General features: G+C 51.5%; 5 protein-coding genes across 5 annotated transcripts; 2 read left to right on the top strand and 3 right to left on the bottom strand.

Moving 5' to 3' along the window:
• Positions 1-264: 264 nt before the first annotated feature.
• Positions 265-2,023, top strand: CTAM01_07547 (HET domain-containing protein; the record flags this gene model as incomplete). Its single annotated transcript, XM_060523569.1, has 3 exons — positions 265-1,160; positions 1,245-1,903; positions 1,968-2,023. The coding sequence occupies 3 exons, from the start codon at positions 265-267 to the stop codon at positions 2,021-2,023; spliced, it is 1,611 nt and encodes a 536-aa protein (XP_060381945.1).
• A 299-nt stretch (positions 2,024-2,322) lies between these two features.
• On the top strand, positions 2,323-2,874 carry CTAM01_07546 (uncharacterized protein; the record flags this gene model as incomplete). Its single annotated transcript, XM_060523568.1, has 1 exon — positions 2,323-2,874. A coding segment is annotated over one exon (552 nt), but the record flags the coding sequence as incomplete, so codon positions are not given.
• A 1,816-nt stretch (positions 2,875-4,690) lies between these two features.
• CTAM01_07545 (transmembrane alpha-helix domain-containing protein) lies at positions 4,691-5,667 on the bottom strand (the record flags this gene model as incomplete). Its single annotated transcript, XM_060523567.1, has 3 exons — positions 4,691-4,705; positions 4,775-5,265; positions 5,325-5,667. 3 exons carry the CDS (start codon positions 5,665-5,667, stop codon positions 4,691-4,693), a joined length of 849 nt encoding a protein of 282 aa, XP_060381943.1.
• Positions 5,668-6,095: 428 nt separating this feature from the next.
• CTAM01_07544 (uncharacterized protein) lies at positions 6,096-6,422 on the bottom strand (the record flags this gene model as incomplete). The annotated part of the gene is made up of 1 exon (XM_060523566.1): positions 6,096-6,422. One exon carries the CDS (start codon positions 6,420-6,422, stop codon positions 6,096-6,098), a length of 327 nt encoding a protein of 108 aa, XP_060381942.1.
• An 8,941-nt stretch (positions 6,423-15,363) lies between these two features.
• On the bottom strand, positions 15,364-17,056 carry CTAM01_07543 (uncharacterized protein; the record flags this gene model as incomplete). Its single annotated transcript, XM_060523565.1, has 4 exons — positions 15,364-15,737; positions 15,795-16,224; positions 16,291-16,950; positions 17,042-17,056. 4 exons carry the CDS (start codon positions 17,054-17,056, stop codon positions 15,364-15,366), a joined length of 1,479 nt encoding a protein of 492 aa, XP_060381941.1.
• Positions 17,057-17,800: the final 744 nt, after the last annotated feature.

Genomic DNA, 17,800 nt, shown 5'->3' with positions numbered 1-17,800 from the left:
CGTCGGCGACAGCTCAGGATGAAATTTACAATCTTCATGTATGAAGTTATCCCTGAGGGATCTTGGGCTTGAGGTAGGTCGAGTATGCTTCCGCGAGCATTGCTGACATTTCCAGTCACCATGTAATAACAAGGCGGCCTCACGTGCTTACTGGTGTCAATTTAAACAGAAACTTTCACAAAAGGGACGATCGTATGATGATTTTGCAACAAGGCTTCCGTGGATCAATCGCGGGAGGCTCATGCAGGCTATGTCGAGCAACCAATGGCGTCGCGTATTCTGACTTTCTACACTTCCAAATCTGGGCCGGGCATCTTTCAGCTTCTTTCCCCTCTTTTCCCAGCTGAGAAGCCGTCTTTTGAACAGGAGGACATCGTGCAAAACACATCTCGCAGACGACAACGTTACCCTCCGCGCTCGTCTCGAAAGCGTTTAGTTGAGAAAACTTCTGCTTTGTTCAGCCATGTGGCTTGTCAATACGAAGACCCTCGCCTCGAGAGCTTCGCGGAGCCCTCCGAAATCGACTATGCCATACTCTTGCACACTTGGGAGAGCGGTGAGGTCTCTTTTCAGGAGATGTCCTCCACCGCTGTGGCGTCAACGACGAAAAGCAAGGCAGGCTTTGACAAGGTCGCAAAGACCTGTGAGATTGCACAAGAGAAGGGCCTGGGATACGCGTGGATCGACACCTGTTGCATCGACAAGTCCAGCAGCGCCGAGCTCAGCGAAGCCATTAACTCCATGTTTCGATGGTACCAGGAGGCGAAGGTCTGCTTGGTATTTCTCTCGGATCTCCGCCCGGAAGTTGGCAGTACTGGGCCTGGGATCCATAAGATATCCGATCTGTCTAGGTGCAAGTGGTTCACTCGCGGCTGGACGCTGCAAGAGCTCATCGCGCCGGCCGCTGTGGAGTTTTACGATGCTGGGTGGAAGTTGAGGTTCTCCAAAGACGTATGGTCGGGGCGTCTATCGACGATAACCAACATCGATATCGATATCTTGACATTCGAAAAGGAACTATCGGCTGTTCCCGTTGCCGTCAAAACGTCATGGGCAGCGCATCGCCGAACGACCCGTGTCGAGGATCGGGCCTACTCCCTCCTCGGGCTCTTCGACATCCACATCCCCATGATCTACGGCGAGGGCAGAAAAGCCTTTCAGTGACTCCAGGAAGAGATTGCCAAGGAGACAGATGACTTGTCGCTGTTCGCCTGGGTAGCAGTTGATGAGAATCAGCGGTATAGAGGCATCTTTGCCCAAGAACTAGCGGAGTTCACATTCTGCGGCAATGACATGCGATGCAATCGACTCACATCAGACCGGAATGAATTCTCCATCACCAACAAAGGCGTCCGATTTACCTACGTCTTAGGCGTGAACACGGACGCAAGCGCCACTTGGCTGCTCCCTTTTTTGATGCAAGGGAATTGCCAAAAGTGCCACTATCAGCATAGCATTTACATCGGCCTAGTTTTCACCGCCGAGAGCTGGGTCCGCGCGACGCCTGGGCGCTGCCGGTATGAGAGCGATTTGCCGTCATTTCCCAGTTTGATCGACGTGTGCGTCAGGAAGACGGTCACGGCCTCAGAGAGCCGCAGACTCGAGCAGCGGCCGGGCCACTTCTTCAAGCTGGAATGGGCTCCAGGAGACTGCCTCAGCAGATGTGGCAAGCTTCTCGCGGCCGAGCCCAGCTTCTTCTGGAACCCCGTCTATCGGGGATTCGTGGGGGAGGCACAGGCTGAAGATTTTATGGGCACCATCAAGTTGTCCTTGAGCGCCCTGCCTTCGAATGTCATCATCTGTCTAGTTCTGTTCAAGGTCAAAGATCGACCGCCTGAGGTTCAGCTCTTCCTGGTCCCAGACTGGCCATGGGAGCTGAAGGAGGGCATAGTCTATCCTGAGGGTACCTCTTCGTCGGAAACAGAAATGCGGTTGTACAAGCGTTCCCTGCTACCTTATTCCCCTAGTAACTTGTCGTCTGCCCGGGCTACCTGCTGTCATGGCCAATTCTCTTTTGATGTAACAGTCACAGCAGAGGTGGACGAGAAGATGCGCCTTATACTATCTTGCAAATATCTCAAGGAGCCTCAAAGGGTACAGGAGCAAAAAGGGCTTCCATTCCTTCCCATGGCAGACCTGATACGATATATGTCAGACAAATGACGCTACCAAATATCGTTCCAGCCCTCGTCAACTTAAAGGACAAGCAACGACGTTTCATGCCCCCGTACTCCCATCACGACGTCATACCGAGCGTCCGGATACTACACCGCGAGACCCGGCATTTGGAAAAGGATCCGTACTCGGTACCAGAAAATCACACTGCCCGTCGGTACATGCATCAAGCAGCACAGGACCACCTCCAAAGCCTCCAAAGCCCAGCAACTATGTCATCTTTTCCTTCGGAACCAGACTGAATTCACTCGGACGAGGAGCCTAGATGACGGGAAGAGACTTCAACGATCCCCAGAAAAGAAACCCACGCGATGTCCACAACTTTGCAGATCTCCACAGTCTCCACGGCCAGCCCTGTTGTCATTACCAAAGAGCCCGCAACTCCCGATACTTCGAGAAGGTCAGACTTCAGCCCGATATCCAGCCCCCCAAAAAGGCCGACTATGCTCATTCGTCACTGTTGAAACAACGACAAGCCATCCCCAAGACCAATCAACAAGATCTAAGCAAGGGTGGGGGAAGACACTTTCAACTCAGACACTGAAAATGGCGCCAGGCCAAGAACTGGAAGAGGATGAATGGGCATCATCATCGTCAAGGACATCCCCTCCAGGCTTCGACGCATCGCCCATTTGTTTCTCATCCACCCAGTCCCCTCAAAACACACCGCACGCTGTCCGAAGACACCATGAACGCTAGAAGTCAAGAACCAACCAACACAACTGAGACGACTTGAGATCTAACATACTAGAGCTTAAGAAAGTTATTCTCTTTTTCGCTTCCCATATATCAACCTCGGGCGGCTAGTCTCAGTGATGTGACTGGTTTTAGTTACCAAGGATCAGCGTTCGTTGACCGCTTACTCGACCAAAAAGGTACTGTTCACCACCACACAAACGGACCGACCACACACACCAAGAAAGAACAGGACAGAGGAAAAAATCCCGAAAAATGATCGTCAGGGGCCTAAACTTGACACACACCAATCCCCAATTTTCTTTCCCCAGCGCACCCACACTAAAACCACAGGAAAAGGCTGAACGCTGAATAGCCAGTGGTGCAAGCACAAGCCAACGTCCAATCCCAATCTTTGTCTTTATTCCCTCCCCTCCCCCCAGTCTTCAATGCCCACGTGCTGGAGGCCTTTCGGTCAAGTATCCTGCCCCCCATCGGGCAGCCCGCAAACAAGGTATGGTCTTGTTGCCCAAGCTTAAAAAATGTTGGCAGAAGGCTGGGGATGGGGCAGGCTCGAAAGTTGGCAGTCGGTCACACTACCTTACTCCAGTCTGCAAGGGAGGCGATGAAGTAGTAAGTAGGTAGGGAGAAAGGCTGCAGTCCCGTTGTAGAATGTCAGGTGACCTTGTCACACACTCTCTCGTCAAGCCGGGTCACACATACTGGGCGTACTCGGAGCTCGGAGGCGGCGCTCGGAAGAACGCCCAGTGTACTAGACGCGGCAGTCGGATCTTGTCCTCCTGCAAGTTCACGGCCGTTCGTTCAAGTCAATGCGATTAGAAGGGACAAAATGATGAAATATGAGGTCATTGGATATTTTGCTCGATTACCACGCCACATTTCCATAACCCAAGTTAACTTTGAACACGCTGTATCAACCCAAAAAAAAGAATTCCCGCACCAGCCTCCTATCTCTTGCTTCCATCGGGTTGAGCCCAAGTTGGCCAAATCTCTCTCCTCTTCTCACACGGACACTCCAAGGGAGGGCCAAAGTTGGTTTATCCAAGATGATATTGAAGATCTCTGCCGTGTAATAATCCCTCCCAAGGCGTAGGCCCCTTCGCGTTCATAATATGAAGGTGCCATGGTTACTATACACAAGATGGGAAGGGGGGTTACGCCACTATACTCCGTTATGACTCTTTCCATAGATGTCGTTCAACAAGGTTTTTATTTCCAACTGCCGCCGTGTTTTTGTGATGAACATGATCTCGGCCTGTCAACCCCTTCCCATCGGTAGAATCGAAAGTACCCAGTGTAGGTGGTAAGTGGTTGGCGGACCGGGTGACGTGTTTTTAAAAAAAAGGTATTGGTGCTGTGGTAGTGGCGGGTCGTAATTTGAGGGTAGGTAAGGGGGTAGGAGGGGAAATGTCTCGAGACGAAAGCCCCCCGTTTGGTTGGTAGGTTGGTTGTGATATCCAAAAGTTGTCTAAATTGTAGATAGTTGCAAAAGGAGTGGACGGCGTAGGGAGGGAGGTCGTGGCCGAAAGGGCGGATTTTTTGTGTATGGTTGTGTCCAAAAACAAGAGAGATTTGATAGATGTATCCAACGCAAAAACCCATATCGTAATTTCCCAAGATATGTTTACCCTACACCATGATACAAATGAAAAATCCGACGACACTGGTCGTTTTTTTTCGGAAGACGCCCCCGAGTAAGCCAGCGTCGGGAGATTGAACACCACAAAACGCCTTTGATGCCAGAATTGTGTAGAAAGAAGTAATTCAAAGAAGCCCCAGGACAGGCTTTCAGGTCGTTTGTCGTCATGATGTGAGGTGCTCATGCGTTGGTAACCTTGATGAGGGGAATTAGCTTTTTCAGGGTTCATCTCATTTTAAAACATCTCATCTCTCATAAACTTACTCGGAGAATCTTCCGCGAGTAATCTTGGTTGTCGGCAATGCTGCCATCGCTCATGCGTCGGTGCGCCAGGGTGGGATCCATGCGGGAGTCGGACATGGAGACGCCGCTGCTGCTGGGCGGCTTGGAGCCGCCGATGAAGGCGTTGACGGCGGCGTTGCGGCGGTGCTCCTCCTCGATCTCGGCGTTGCGCTTCCTGCGGACGAAGAAGAAGGCGGCGCCGACGATGGCGGCGATGGCCACGACACCGACGACGACGCCCGCGGCGATGCCGGCGACGTTGGTGCTCTTCTTGGGCGTCTCGGTTGCCGCGGCCGATGTTGTCGCGACGGGGGTCTCGATGACGGTTGAGACGACGCCGTTGGCGGCGGTTGTTGTCGTGGCCTTGGTGGTGGCTGCGGCCGTTGTGGTGGTTGCAACGTCTTCATCGGGAACGACGAGCTTGAGACCCGTGTTGAAGACGGAGTAGTACATCATGTCTTCGACACCACCGCCTTTCACGAAGGTTAGCCATTACTTCAAAAGTTGAACCATGAGACGTAGGGTAACATACAAGCCTCTTCCGGGTAGAATGGGCAAGGGAAGTTGCACTTCTTGTCGTCGACGACGTCGATCTTTGGCGGGTACGAGTCACCGCAGTAGCAGTCCTCGCCGTTAATAGCGGCGACATTCTTCTTCTGCTTAGTTTGGCATTCCAACGTGCATGATCCGGTACTGATATTCTCTACGGGGTACTTCTGCCATGTCGTTGATGACGCGTTGTAGCATCCGTGGTTGGTGATGGCGCCTGGCCTCGCGGCCTCACTGGGCTTCTGATATCCTGACGTAGTAGTGGCAGTCTGGGCTGAGCTAAAGCCAAAGGCCACGGCGGCCAGAACAGCTAATGAGTACTTCATAATGGTTGTCGAGGGGGGTATAACGAAAGCGTTGAAACGAAAAGTAGGTTGAATGAAGGTGCGGTCTCGAATCGATTCCAGGACTCGAAGACGATGACAGGTCTTGCGGGTTCGAGGGTTGTCGACGTGTCTCAGGGGTTATTGCCTCGGTGCGGTTCAGTCGGCCACCGAATGCTTTCCCAGATATCGAAATCCAAGCAGCGTCCTCTCGATTTTCCACCCAGTTCGATTAATAAGTTGTATCCGTCGAGAGAATCGTAATTCGATCGATCGGAGGAGGGTTAGATGATGATGATGTTGAGGGTTGAGCGAGTGTATCGGTCGAAGCAGGACCGTGTTCGGGTCGTGCGGCAAACAAGGCGAGTCCTAAAGAATGTGTGGGCACAAACAGGCCTCCTAATGGTTTCTTCGCGAGTTGGTTTGGGCTTTTACGAAGCCTCTTGTTCTTTCTCCTTCACGTTGTTCTCTTTTGCTGGCAAAAAAAAGAGGATATCACCGAGTAAATGACATTGAAAGGAGAGGGTAAATGAACAAGGGAAAAAGAGGAGGAGACCTTGGCGAGATTGGGAAGATGAGTAACAAGGCAAGGCAAGGCAATGGAAGAGGGAGAGACTTGGGGGGGAGGGGAGGAAATGGAACGAGTGACAGCGGGTGGAATTGGAGGGAACGGCTTGTTTTGTTGAAAAGAGGGAAACGAGCACGGAGTGGGTTGAGATGAGGAGGAAAAGCGAAATTAGGAGTCCACTTTGCGGCATCCCGGGGGGTTCGGGAGGGTGTAGACCCAGAATACCACAAGTACCAACTCCTCTTTTCTCTCTCTGGTGTCTGCCTCCGTCCTCTCAGGCTCTGTCTCCCGTGCCCACAGAGCCTTGAGGAGGGTGGTAGTGCAGGCATGTGCAGTGTGTAGTGTACATACGAGTACTGAATAGTGAAAACTAGGGCAGGTCTAGGCAAAGGTAGGGATGGCTTCCCGTTCTGCCATCTGGTGTGTGCACAACTTTTCCAGCTCGAAAGGGCACACACGCGTAACTTTCGACAGTGGGACACCCTCCTCGACTCTAGGACATGCCCTGCAGCAGTGTTCGGTAACAGCCAAGGGGTCCCCTGGCCACACGTCCGTGGCTTTCACAGCGGCACAGAGGCAGCGAGAGAGCAGAGACGGGGGTGAAGTTGTGAACAGACTGGGATGGAAGAAAGGGAAAACGGGGGGAAGAGAATCCACGGCTCCAGGCAGTTTTGGGAATAGTCGAGCGAGAACTTGACGCGGCCGTTATCCAATGGCTTCATGCCGCGCCTGGCTTTGGCTCCATCCGAACAGATTCAATTGGGTACAGGTCTTTCGTGCTGCTGTCCAACGTTGGCGTCGATTGGATACATCCGCAGTAGTGCGACAGGGGTGAGCCATGTTTGGGTCTTCCCGGGCAAGAATTCAGGAACAAGAATTACCGTCAGGGGCGCAGTTGACTGTGCAGATCATGGGCTGTATCGGGGGTTGGCGGTACTGAGTACGGTTTGAAGAGACTGAAGTCTGTTAGATGAAGTGGTGGGAGGCCCCAGCTTGTCATAACATGAACTCAACTTGGCGGACTGTTCATGGTACACGCTATCGCGAGCCGTCGAGTGATCAGATCCACTTTCCAATTTAATCCTCCACATATGCGACACACCACCACGAGCTCTTGGTGTGCGATGCCGCCTGCGAGAATATCGCGCGGGCCTTCATAAATCTGGTGTTGTGCACGGGGTGTATGGAAAAGGGGGAGGCGGTGAATAACTTGACACACTCGCTACATCATTGATGATACCACGGCGAGTTATGAACAGCGGCATTGAGTTGTGAAGACATATCTGTGTTGTGGAAAGTCTGAGCGCTGTTCGTTGTTCGAGGATGCGATCTTCTCATGGGCATCGCATCCCGATCGGCCGCTTCCAACCGTGGAATCTTCTCTGCTCGTGTACGATCTGCCGAATGTGCCGTTCGCTTCGCTTTGAAGTCAGAATAGGAGGTGGTTCGTGGTTGCGAAAGCGAAGACGCGAAGGAACTCCTCTGCTGACGGTTATCTGCCGTACAACCACACAACACGGCAGCTCCCTCCCATACTAGATGAAGAACAGCTTCTTTCTCTCTTCCGGCGTGTGTTCTTTCATCGCCTGCTGCCGCCAGGGCCGTGTGTTTGACGCTGATTGTCAGGGTGTCACGCGCATGGGCGTGCATACGGTCATCCCAGACAGAACCACTCAAGAATGCTTTTGGATGAGACTGGGATTAAAAAGAGTGTGTGTGTGTGCCATACAGAGCACCATACCATACAGAACAGTAATACCACAGTGAGCGTACAGAAACTCAGGTACCCGTCCGTACATGATTTGTGCGGCGGGACGCCTGAGCACCGGCGTCCGTTGCATTTTTTTTTTTGCCGCTGGTGCCACGGATTACCTGACAGGATGAACCTTCGCTCGGTCGTGCCTATTTCCCCCTCCCTCAGAGTCCCTCTTTCTTTTCTTCTTCGTCTCGTCTTCTTTGTTGCAGGCGCAGCTTGCGGGCCAGCTGGACGTATGTACCCGTCCGCGTGAGAGGGGAGGATTCGGCCCTGCTTTTTTGATTTCTGTTAATTCCTTCCCGCTTGACTGTTCGGACGGACGTTTTGGCTTGGATCTCTGAGATGCAGTATTGGCCAGCACATGCCCAGCAGTTGACTGCTGACAATGACGATGACGGGTCTGCCGACGACTTCATAGCGTAACAGAGCGATATTGGTATTGTAATAGCTGGCCGCTGCTATGTCCCTGATGATCATCAGCGGGCAGCAAATCTTCATGCCGTCGTCGCCCCAAACGACGGCACAGGGGGGGAAACGAAACTCGTCGGAGGAGAGGGGGCAGCAGTCCAAAAGTCGCAGGCTGAAACTTGAAACGAGAAACCAACGGTGGCTGACCGTCCCAGACGAGGCCTACCGCCTATTAGTTACAACTTATGGTATTAGCTAATATTCCGGTTGGTTGTACCGTTTGGGTTGGGGTGCTGCCGTCAGCTATCGTATCCGTACGAAGGATCCTATCACCCTATCTTGTCCGACACCAAGGCTTGAACACCTGGGGACGGGAGCCACTGAAATGGAGAACCCGGGCGGGTAATGCAATGGGTACGGCAGATTGGATGTTGCCAGAATTAGGAGTATTATCTGGGGGAAGAGGAAACGTGCAGCTTCGTGCGTGAGAAATCGGCCGGTCTGGCCGGCTATCTGGTGATGGTCGAATGAGAGATTAGTCGAGATGCCGCGAACCGTTGGATTTCAGTCTCGCCCCGTCCAAAGTAGTGTGCATACCTAAGTACGGATACTTACACAATTAGTCCGTACACAACGGTCATTCACTATTCGACGGGCCAACGTTGTGCATCGATGCATTATTCCAGCGCCTTTAGCGAACGGCTCATGCAATTGCCAGCGAGGCCTCGAGGCCTGCTGCTTCGCTCGCCGTGCACGGCAGAAGGACAGCGGCGAGATTGGTTTGGATAACACCACCCCTTTCTCCCTCTTCTACCCCAGAAGTGTGGATGGGATACGAGGACGGGCGGCCGAGCCAAGAGGCTTGGGAGAAGGCTTACAGAGAGGCTTGCAGCATGCCGGTTCGTCTTCTGGACTGTCTTGTGTCTGTCAACTTTCACAAGCAGGACTTCACAGTGACAGTGTGCAGGTGGCTTGCATCAGACGCAAGATTGAGGATGAAGGTCCCGGTCATGTCTTTCCGCCAAAGCCAGCACATACCCTCGTGAAAGGAGCTTTCCTGTCCGCCTCTTGCTCCGTGCAGTACGAAAAGGAACAGTTTGATGATGGCTATTTGGACATCAGAAGACCAGTCACCACTCTCCACGAGGGCAGCGTGGATGGAATGGGGAAAACGTAGACAGCAAATGAGGACTCATCATCCAACGCACCAGGGAAACGTGTTCGACCCTCTGCCTCCCATGTTCCCAGGGGGCCATCACCTCGAAGAGCCAGAAGCACCGCCTGAGCACCACTGCATCAACTGGAGAATTCTATCTCTTCAGTGGCTTTGGGCGGCTGTTGGACAGCGGTTGTGATCAATTGAACGCGCATATCCTTGGCCGCTGCGGAACAGAGGGGGTGGGTTTCTCGAGGAAGAAACGCTTAATCGAGAAGCTTGTCCTTAGTCGTCCGCAGACTCGGGCATCCGATGCAGGTACCTGCTTGGGGTGACCCGGGATGCGTTACTTTTTCCTTGCTTGATATTGATGTTGCTTCTTAGCACAGCCTCAACAATCAATTAAGAAGGAAAACCCACGTCATGTTACTGTGGGCTGCTCGCTGGCTTCCTGCAGGCGAGATGTCTGATCATTCATTGATATCGATGGAACAATTTTTATGTACGTGTATTTCGAAATAAGCATGGAAGTCCCTCCAATACTCAGTACACACAAATGCTGCGTGACATGGGCGGCCTAACTAGGTTAAGCTAGGATCTATTTCTATATGCAGAAATCCAAACCAACGGACGCTATTGAAGCCCAGGCAGGCGCCGAGATGCTAGCGAAGAAAGAGGAGATGATGTTGAATGCCTGAACATGCGCTCTTTTTTTCGAACCCGCGACTTTGGATAGAATCGGCATTCTCGGTTTTCGCGATGTGCAGCTGGGATTGATATGGCGTCACTTGATGCGGGATTTCATCGAGACTGCATTCTTCCAGAACATGAGGCGTTCTACATGTCGGTCTCGCGTCCAATAGCTACTTCGCTCTGATGGACGATGTTGCTGTTCTGTGAACTATTTCTGGCAGAGCGGTTCAGGGAGGGAAAAGGGTGGCCCTTTCCAGCCTGCAACTCCTCTTTTCAGGTAAAGAGGCCGAGGGGTTCTAATCCTCGGAGCATGTGTCAGCAGATGGTTCCTCTTCTCAAATTCTCCCTCACCAAGGCTCAGCGAGTTGCGTCTTCAGTGTCCGACTGTCGTAAGTTGATTGGGGGCCGTTTCCAAGTGACAAAAAGCTCCCTTTAACCATAGCACATGTAAGCAGACCCCCTGAAGAAGCAACGATTCTCCCTGTGCCGTGAATTCGCCCTACATGCCCGTCTCTTCAAACTTCACAGACCGCAATCTCCTCCAGCTCAAACCTTCAGACGCAGATTAGCAACCCCTCGGCAGGATAATCCGATGCGACGGGCAGCAGGCGCTGGATTCCGTAGAGTTCACACTCTCAAGTTGCAAAACCATCACATCTCATCCACCCGAGCGGCATCCTTCAGGAAACCAATACCGCCGCCAACCTCCGGCACTGCCGCAAAGAACCTTCGCAGCGTTCCAACGGGTCCCATCTCTCTTGATTAATACGAAGAAAAACCACTCTCATCATTGATGACCTGTCTCTCATGCCGAGAACCCCCTTTTGGTGATGAGAGCCCGACGTGCCAATTCTCAAGCCAAATCCAGGGTCCCAGACCCCAGAGATAATACATCTCTAAACTCCGTTGATCGGCTCCCCGAGCTTCCTATCTCGAGTCGGTTCCCGGCTCCCGGTTTACGTTACTCCTTGCTTTGTGGGTTCCCGAACCAGGACTTGCTAAAAGCACCGCCGCCCGAGGGCTCCATGAGTCCATTCTTGACTGTGACGCCAACGGACTAGCCATCAACCACTCGATCTCTCTCGCTGCGCGGCTGCGCTGTTTATTGCAAGATGCCGACAACTCCCCCCCCCCCCCCTTTCTCCCAAGACGCGTTGGTGCAGGGGCAATCCCCCTCTCCCCTCCAGCAGCGTTCAGTTCTATCCACAGTTTTTTTGTGCCGTTCCTCGCTGTGGATGCTCTGGAGAAGGGGTCGAGTCATTGTCCGCGGACACCTTCCCAGTTCCCTCAGCAAGCCCAGCTGCCCAGAGTTCTAAGGAGAGCGAGACATATTAGCCCGAGAATCACCAAGGCAAAGCGCCAGCCAGTGACTGATGACACCGGTCGTCCCATCTTCACAGTAGTCCAAACCGCCATCCAGCTCGGCCAGTTTCGATTGTGGAAACTTGTCAAATCCGCCCCCAATCCTTCCAGTGCGTGCGGCCGGATGGGGATCCCGATCACGGCCATCTCGGGTGGGAGCCCATCGAGATAATCAGAAAAGCCGAAGCGCAGGAGCAAGGCCCAGTTCTTCACTTTTCTTCTGCGGCGTCGCCTGTTCAACGAGATGCCTTGTAGCCGCCACGTACAGCGTTAGACGGGCCACGGCAGCGATGGCTTCGACCCTTCAACATCGCTTCATCCTCCGTCGCGAAATGAAAGATGGGCTTTGGCTTGGCTTAGGCTTCATCTAGGTAGGTATTGAATGTCCGTTGGCCTTGCCGCAGATCCCGCCAGTTCCCTCGCCCTAATTATCACTAGCCAAGTGCCTCATCCAACGCCCCCAGAAACGCCCGAGGCCCGCCCTTCTCGACATGCAAACAGATTGAACGGCGTCCTTTTTCATCTGAAAATCAGAACATCCTACCGTCGTACCGTCGTATTACATCAGCAATCTCAATTTGAGCAACGTTGGGGTCTGGGGCATGGGATGACTTTTAACACACCAACTTCTCAGACATTTCCCCTCTCACTTTATAAACATCCCGCGTCCATGATATGAGACTAGGTCTCACATGTTTAATTACAGAGCTCCGACACGGTTCTTCCACCATGTTTACATATTCCAAACCCAACAGCCCAGTGTTCGAGGGAAACAATCTTGGAATTCAGGCACGTCTTCCAGGAAATGAGCGCCACCTTACTTAGGCAAGACATGGCTCCTAATCCTCAGCTTGGTGAAATTCCATATCATCACGAGCAAAAGTCCCATAAACAGGATTCATTCATGGCGCTTCCTTTACGAAAATAGAGCATCGAAGCATGTCGGGCTTGAACCTTTCTTCACTTTGGGAATCATGGCGGCCGTATACCAAGGAGACAGAACTTTGCCGCCGTGCATACATCTTATTCCGGCTGCCTTGCATTCCCATATCCCCGGTAAAGGGCTGATTTAGGAGAGATCCAGGAACCAAAATGCCACAGCCCTAACACCGAACGTTCGATCTAGCATAGGAAAGTCGAACCACGGCAAGGCACATGGAAACCGTTCAGGATCATGGTGCCCCATCCCCGAGGCACTACACTAATATGAACCAAGTCTCCACGAAGTTACAAACTTCCCCCTGCAGCCCGCAGCGAAAAGGCCGGAAGACCGGCTTACGCCTGCCGTGGACGACAGTACGTACGGGAGTACAGTGTCGTTTCCGTATCTTTACGTGAGCTGAAATGTCGCCGACTACGACAAGATCGAGAACTTCGCTGCTGAATTGTGGAGCAAAATGCCAGTTCTAGATCCGGTCGCCGATGGCCCGCCCGTCCGCGTCCGCACCCCCCTTTCAATGTGCCGAACGTCAACATTGGAACAAAGAACACTTGAACATCCTGACGAAACTCCTGCATTGGTTTCATCGATAGTCTCTCTTCGGCCGTTACAGAAGTCATCTTCGCATCCGCTCTTGCGCGTGCAGATGTCTTTTTTTCCCGCATCATCGAGATGCAGCCGCTGTAGGTGTCAAGACGAGACGGGGCTTAATGTTGATGTTTACAAACCATTCGCCCACAGTAAACCGGGAACGCGTTCTCTCACGCTCGCTCAGCCTTTGAAAGTTCAAGGGGCCAATAAAAAGTTCTAGACCTTCTCCCGCAAATATCTCAGGCACGCATGCTTCTTGCGTCATCCATAGAGAGCCGAGAGAGGATCCCCAAGGCCTCGAACCGTCCCTGATCATCTCTGATCTTCCTTTTTTTGAGTTATTTTGCCACGAGCTGAAGAGGCCCTATCCGTTCCCAGTGGGGAGGTCGGCTACAGCTGTCAGATGTGCCCTGTGTGACTTTTCAGTAAGTTTTGCGATGGGCGGGTGATATGTGCTGCACATGCTCGCTATGCCCAATGCCCCAAACCAAGGTACGCTCCTTGCCATGCCTCATTGAACGGTCGGGTCCCCTTTCTCTTCCTAGCCTTACGTCGCTCTACCTCCAAAGCAAAATTCTCCACAAGCATCGAAAGATACACGTAACACAGCCTCGCCAGGGACGTCCCGAATCGTGATTGCACTTCCGGAAGTGGTACGTGGGTATTATTCAACCCGACCCAAAGACCCAAAGAGGAAGAAGCTCCCAAGGCTTTTCCCGCCGAGTGACGAGTCGAAGACTCGAAGATGGGGATAGGAGGGTCCGTGGCCGCGCGTTTCCCAGACCGGCCTCCTGAAGCGCTGAGCCAGGGTGTGAGGAAAATGGTACCTGGCCCGAAGAGTCTGTTAAGCTCGGCCACCGGTGGATGCCAAGCGTTAGTGTGCTCTTTTTCAGCTGTGAAGAGTTCATCTGATGGGGCTTAAGGAATACTGGCTCTTTTGTTTAGAGTTTTTCCTTCCCTGCGTTGCGTGGCGCGCCGCCTTATATCCTAACAGCCCGCCGAAGTTGGGTGTAAAAAGTACCTCAATTGGAGCAGGGTGCTAATGGAAGACACGCGGTTCCCATATCGACGCTATGAAGCAATGTCAATCGTTTGATTCTGGCCAGATCGAATCATCGTGCTCCTCTATTGAGCTATGGAAGTGAGGCAAGCACGTGACTTGGGATTAATATAGTCCGTACCTTATCTCGTAGAGCTTCAACTGCAGCCGACATCGATAGCGCCGCATGTAGCTGGGTGCCTACCTTACACAAGTGATCCTTGGACATCTCCACGTGAAAAGTTTCATAATTCGAGGTTTAGAGGTCGTACTTGAATCTTTGTCTCTATAGCATGCTTCAAGTCTCTATTTCGAATGCCTTCAAAGCTGGACTTGAGGGACTAGGTCGAGAGTTGACAAGGGGGACTCAAACCACGGATCAGCCAAATGGGATTTATCGATTTAGACTGATTGCATGCTTATCATCCTTGTAATGTTCTTCGAACAACATCGACAATGTCATTAGAAGTGCGGTAAATGCAACTTTTTGCTACAGAAGTTGAGCCAGAAATCGAAACACAGTCCCCAAGGTCTTGTCTGCAATAATATGAAATGATCCCGGAGCTGAAGACCATTCTCAGGGTCCTTTTTGTCACCTTGATGGAACTCAGAATAACTTGCTACTGGTATTTGCGCTCCCATGAAGGACTGAAGTTAAACAAATCATCTTCAATTCAGTGTTCTTAGATTTTTTCGACAGCAAGATAATCCGTTACGTGCACTTGATTGTTACTACAGAGATACAGCCCATGGCTAAGAGGAATGGAAGGATGAAATGCCATACAATGAAGTTCTGTTGATTTTATGAAAAACCGTTGTCACGATTTGACGGAGATATTTTGAAACATTTTCCAATTCTTAGAAATTCATCTAACAGTCCACTTTCGGCAAACCCATCTTTTCTATTGCCATGTGCAATTCGCGTTTCAATTAAACCCTCTGTTTACGGAAAAACTATGATTATACCACTACACAACAATGCAGTTGATATTTGTCTTCGCTTTGATCGGACATATTGATACAAACCCTACGACTTTGATTTTCATCGAAGTATTGTGTCTGCATTCGATTCTGAATCCCAGTCAGAGTTTCATTAACATATTTCTAGATAGAGTTCAGTCATCAATCTTTACTAGCAAATGCTTCATACGTATACAACGTGTAGAACGTGTCTAGTCCTTCTTCCCTACGGTATGGGCACGTTTCCATTATCCACCCACTCGTTATTAGTCAGAATCACCTCTCTGACCAAGCCCTCACGTTGAAAGTAGCACCTTGGATCGAAAGACTGCGCTCCAAGTACTACTTCTTGTGTAAAAGAGTCGCGGTGCGTCGTGGCCATAGTGAGACAGGTAATGTCTGTGTCGGCGTCAACACCCTTCAAGGTAGCTGGTTGAGCCGTTTTCCAGGAGGCAGCATCGTTGTAAATGACGTTGATGTTTGCATCGTTGTCAAGGTAAAGGACGTAAGTGAATATTCTCTGCAGAGTATCTGAACTTCTGGCAACTGAGAATGCAGCAAAGGGTGCACCTCCTGGCATATTTGTGACAGCTGGGAAGTCTTTGGTTGATTAGCTTATTTGATGAACATCCGGTACAGGAAAGGTCAGCAACATACCTGTAGGCCATGAGTCCGCATAATCAGTAGCGAGCTCATCGGATCCAAGGTCCGGTATCAGCGCAACCAAGGCTGCATTAACCTGGTAGAATATCCCATAACCTCCTTGGACAGCAATCTTGCTGAAGTTGGTCGATAGTGGAACCAACGCCAGCCGACTATCACTATCCGCAGAGATATTGAGTCTCTCCTTGTCCCACTCAGCTGCCGGTGAGAATTCAGTCCTCAGGCGATTTCGCACCTCGACGATTCCACCACTGCTTTCCTGATATATAACCCAAGGCCAATATGCTGCGACGCTACTGTTGACAGGGGAGTTCAACACCATGTTCTTGATGCTGTCTTCTTCATAGTTTGAGCTCAGAGCATCGTTGATACTCACTCCGAGGACACGACCATCATCGTTTGTGTAAAAGACTTCTGTTTGCGGCTTTTGAGACCCGTCTGTTAGCGCTCACTTACGCCTGGATTCAAACAGTGTTTGAGATTTACCCACCTGATATGAGGCATCATACTGAATGATAGTTGCCCCTAAACGAGCACTCACATCCGCAGAAGAGTTATACTTATCGGGCGTCTGCCATGATGAGTTGTCGCTTGTCTTCATAGTGTCGTATGTCGACCGATGTACTTGATAATCGTCGTCTTGATAGAACAGAAACAATTCAACTCCCCCAGACTGACTCCATCCGGTGACGGTAAGAGGCGATCCCTGACGTATTGATTGTGATTTTGTTGTCGTGTTGGAGGTATCCGCAGGAGTCGGTGTGCTGGTAGGGCTAGCCACGCTCGTGGGCAACGGATCGTTGACCTGCGCTGCTTTCGTCGCCCTGCTTCCCAATATCCCACCGATGACAGCTGCTGCAACCACAAGAACGAGTATGATTCCTCCAATGATGAGCCATAGCCGTTTTCTTCGCTTTGGTTGCTCAGGTTCAAGCTCTCCGACCTCGTCTTGCCCCGAAGTTACGTGTATTTTGTCGGTATCGTTGTGATCAGAAACTGCATCCTTGCCACTATCGTAAAATGAATGGTTGGAGACTTGGAGTCCGGACCACGTGGGGTCTTCTGTGTGTGAGAACTTCTCTTGTTCGTGTGATACAACTTCTAGGCCTGGTTGCTCCGTGGCGTGGGAATGCGTTTGGTTCCCATGGTCCTGGGTTATCAAATTAGGTTAGTTGACCATCTAAATGGTTTGTGTAACTCCGGGACTGAATCATTGTTCCACGGCCTATGCTGAGACTTACATGAGCTGCAGACATCGCGAGACACTTCGGGATTGATTTGGCTCAGCCTTGACATTTGGGGATCAACAAAGGACAAACACAGAGAGAAAAGGAACGGTAGACTACAATGGCGCAGTGAACTAGTGAGACGAACTCTTTAACGAGCACCAGCAAAGATCGTCAGAACCACCAGGGTCTGACGGAAACGTCTCAAAATCATGGCACAGCAACTCCAACTTGCACCAACACCGATATGTTACCCTGCGTGATTCGTTCGCCTGCATGCCAGAATATCAGGCTGGGCCAAATATGCGCAGTGACCCCCACATATCTGCCAGATTCGGCACCTCTGTCCAGGGGTCCTATGCAGTTCAGGATGCAAGGCGCCAACAGCCAAGCCAAATTTGCAGACTGAACCAACGCAAGCGCCCTGAAATCTGACTTGCTGCCTGGAGGAACATCTGATGAGTCCATGGGTGCGAAACAGGGTGCGTGAAATTTGAATTAATCTCCCAGCCAGCCAGATTTTGAAAGTATCTTCAGAAAAGTCGCGATACTTGTGTCGACAACTTCATGGTGTTGAGCTCAACTTTCGCACGTTAAAAACTGGAATAGTCTAGATCTATAAACTCGTTTCACCCAAGATCTCAGTCTCCGCCGATGGCAACAAAATCTCCTTAGCTCGTCGCTATCCGTGAGCGCTTGCGCCGACCGCTCCCACACTCCGTTCGCTCCGCATCAGGGGCAAGGGTCCTATTATTGGTGATATCCACACATGGC

The sequence above is a fragment of the Colletotrichum tamarilloi genome (genome assembly GCF_030869305.1).
Source record: "Colletotrichum tamarilloi strain Tom-12 chromosome Unknown Scaffold_23.1, whole genome shotgun sequence".
Lineage (NCBI taxonomy): Eukaryota > Fungi > Ascomycota > Sordariomycetes > Glomerellales > Glomerellaceae > Colletotrichum > Colletotrichum tamarilloi.
Note: the sequence above shows the minus strand (reverse complement) of the source record. Positions and strands in the feature narration are given on the sequence as shown.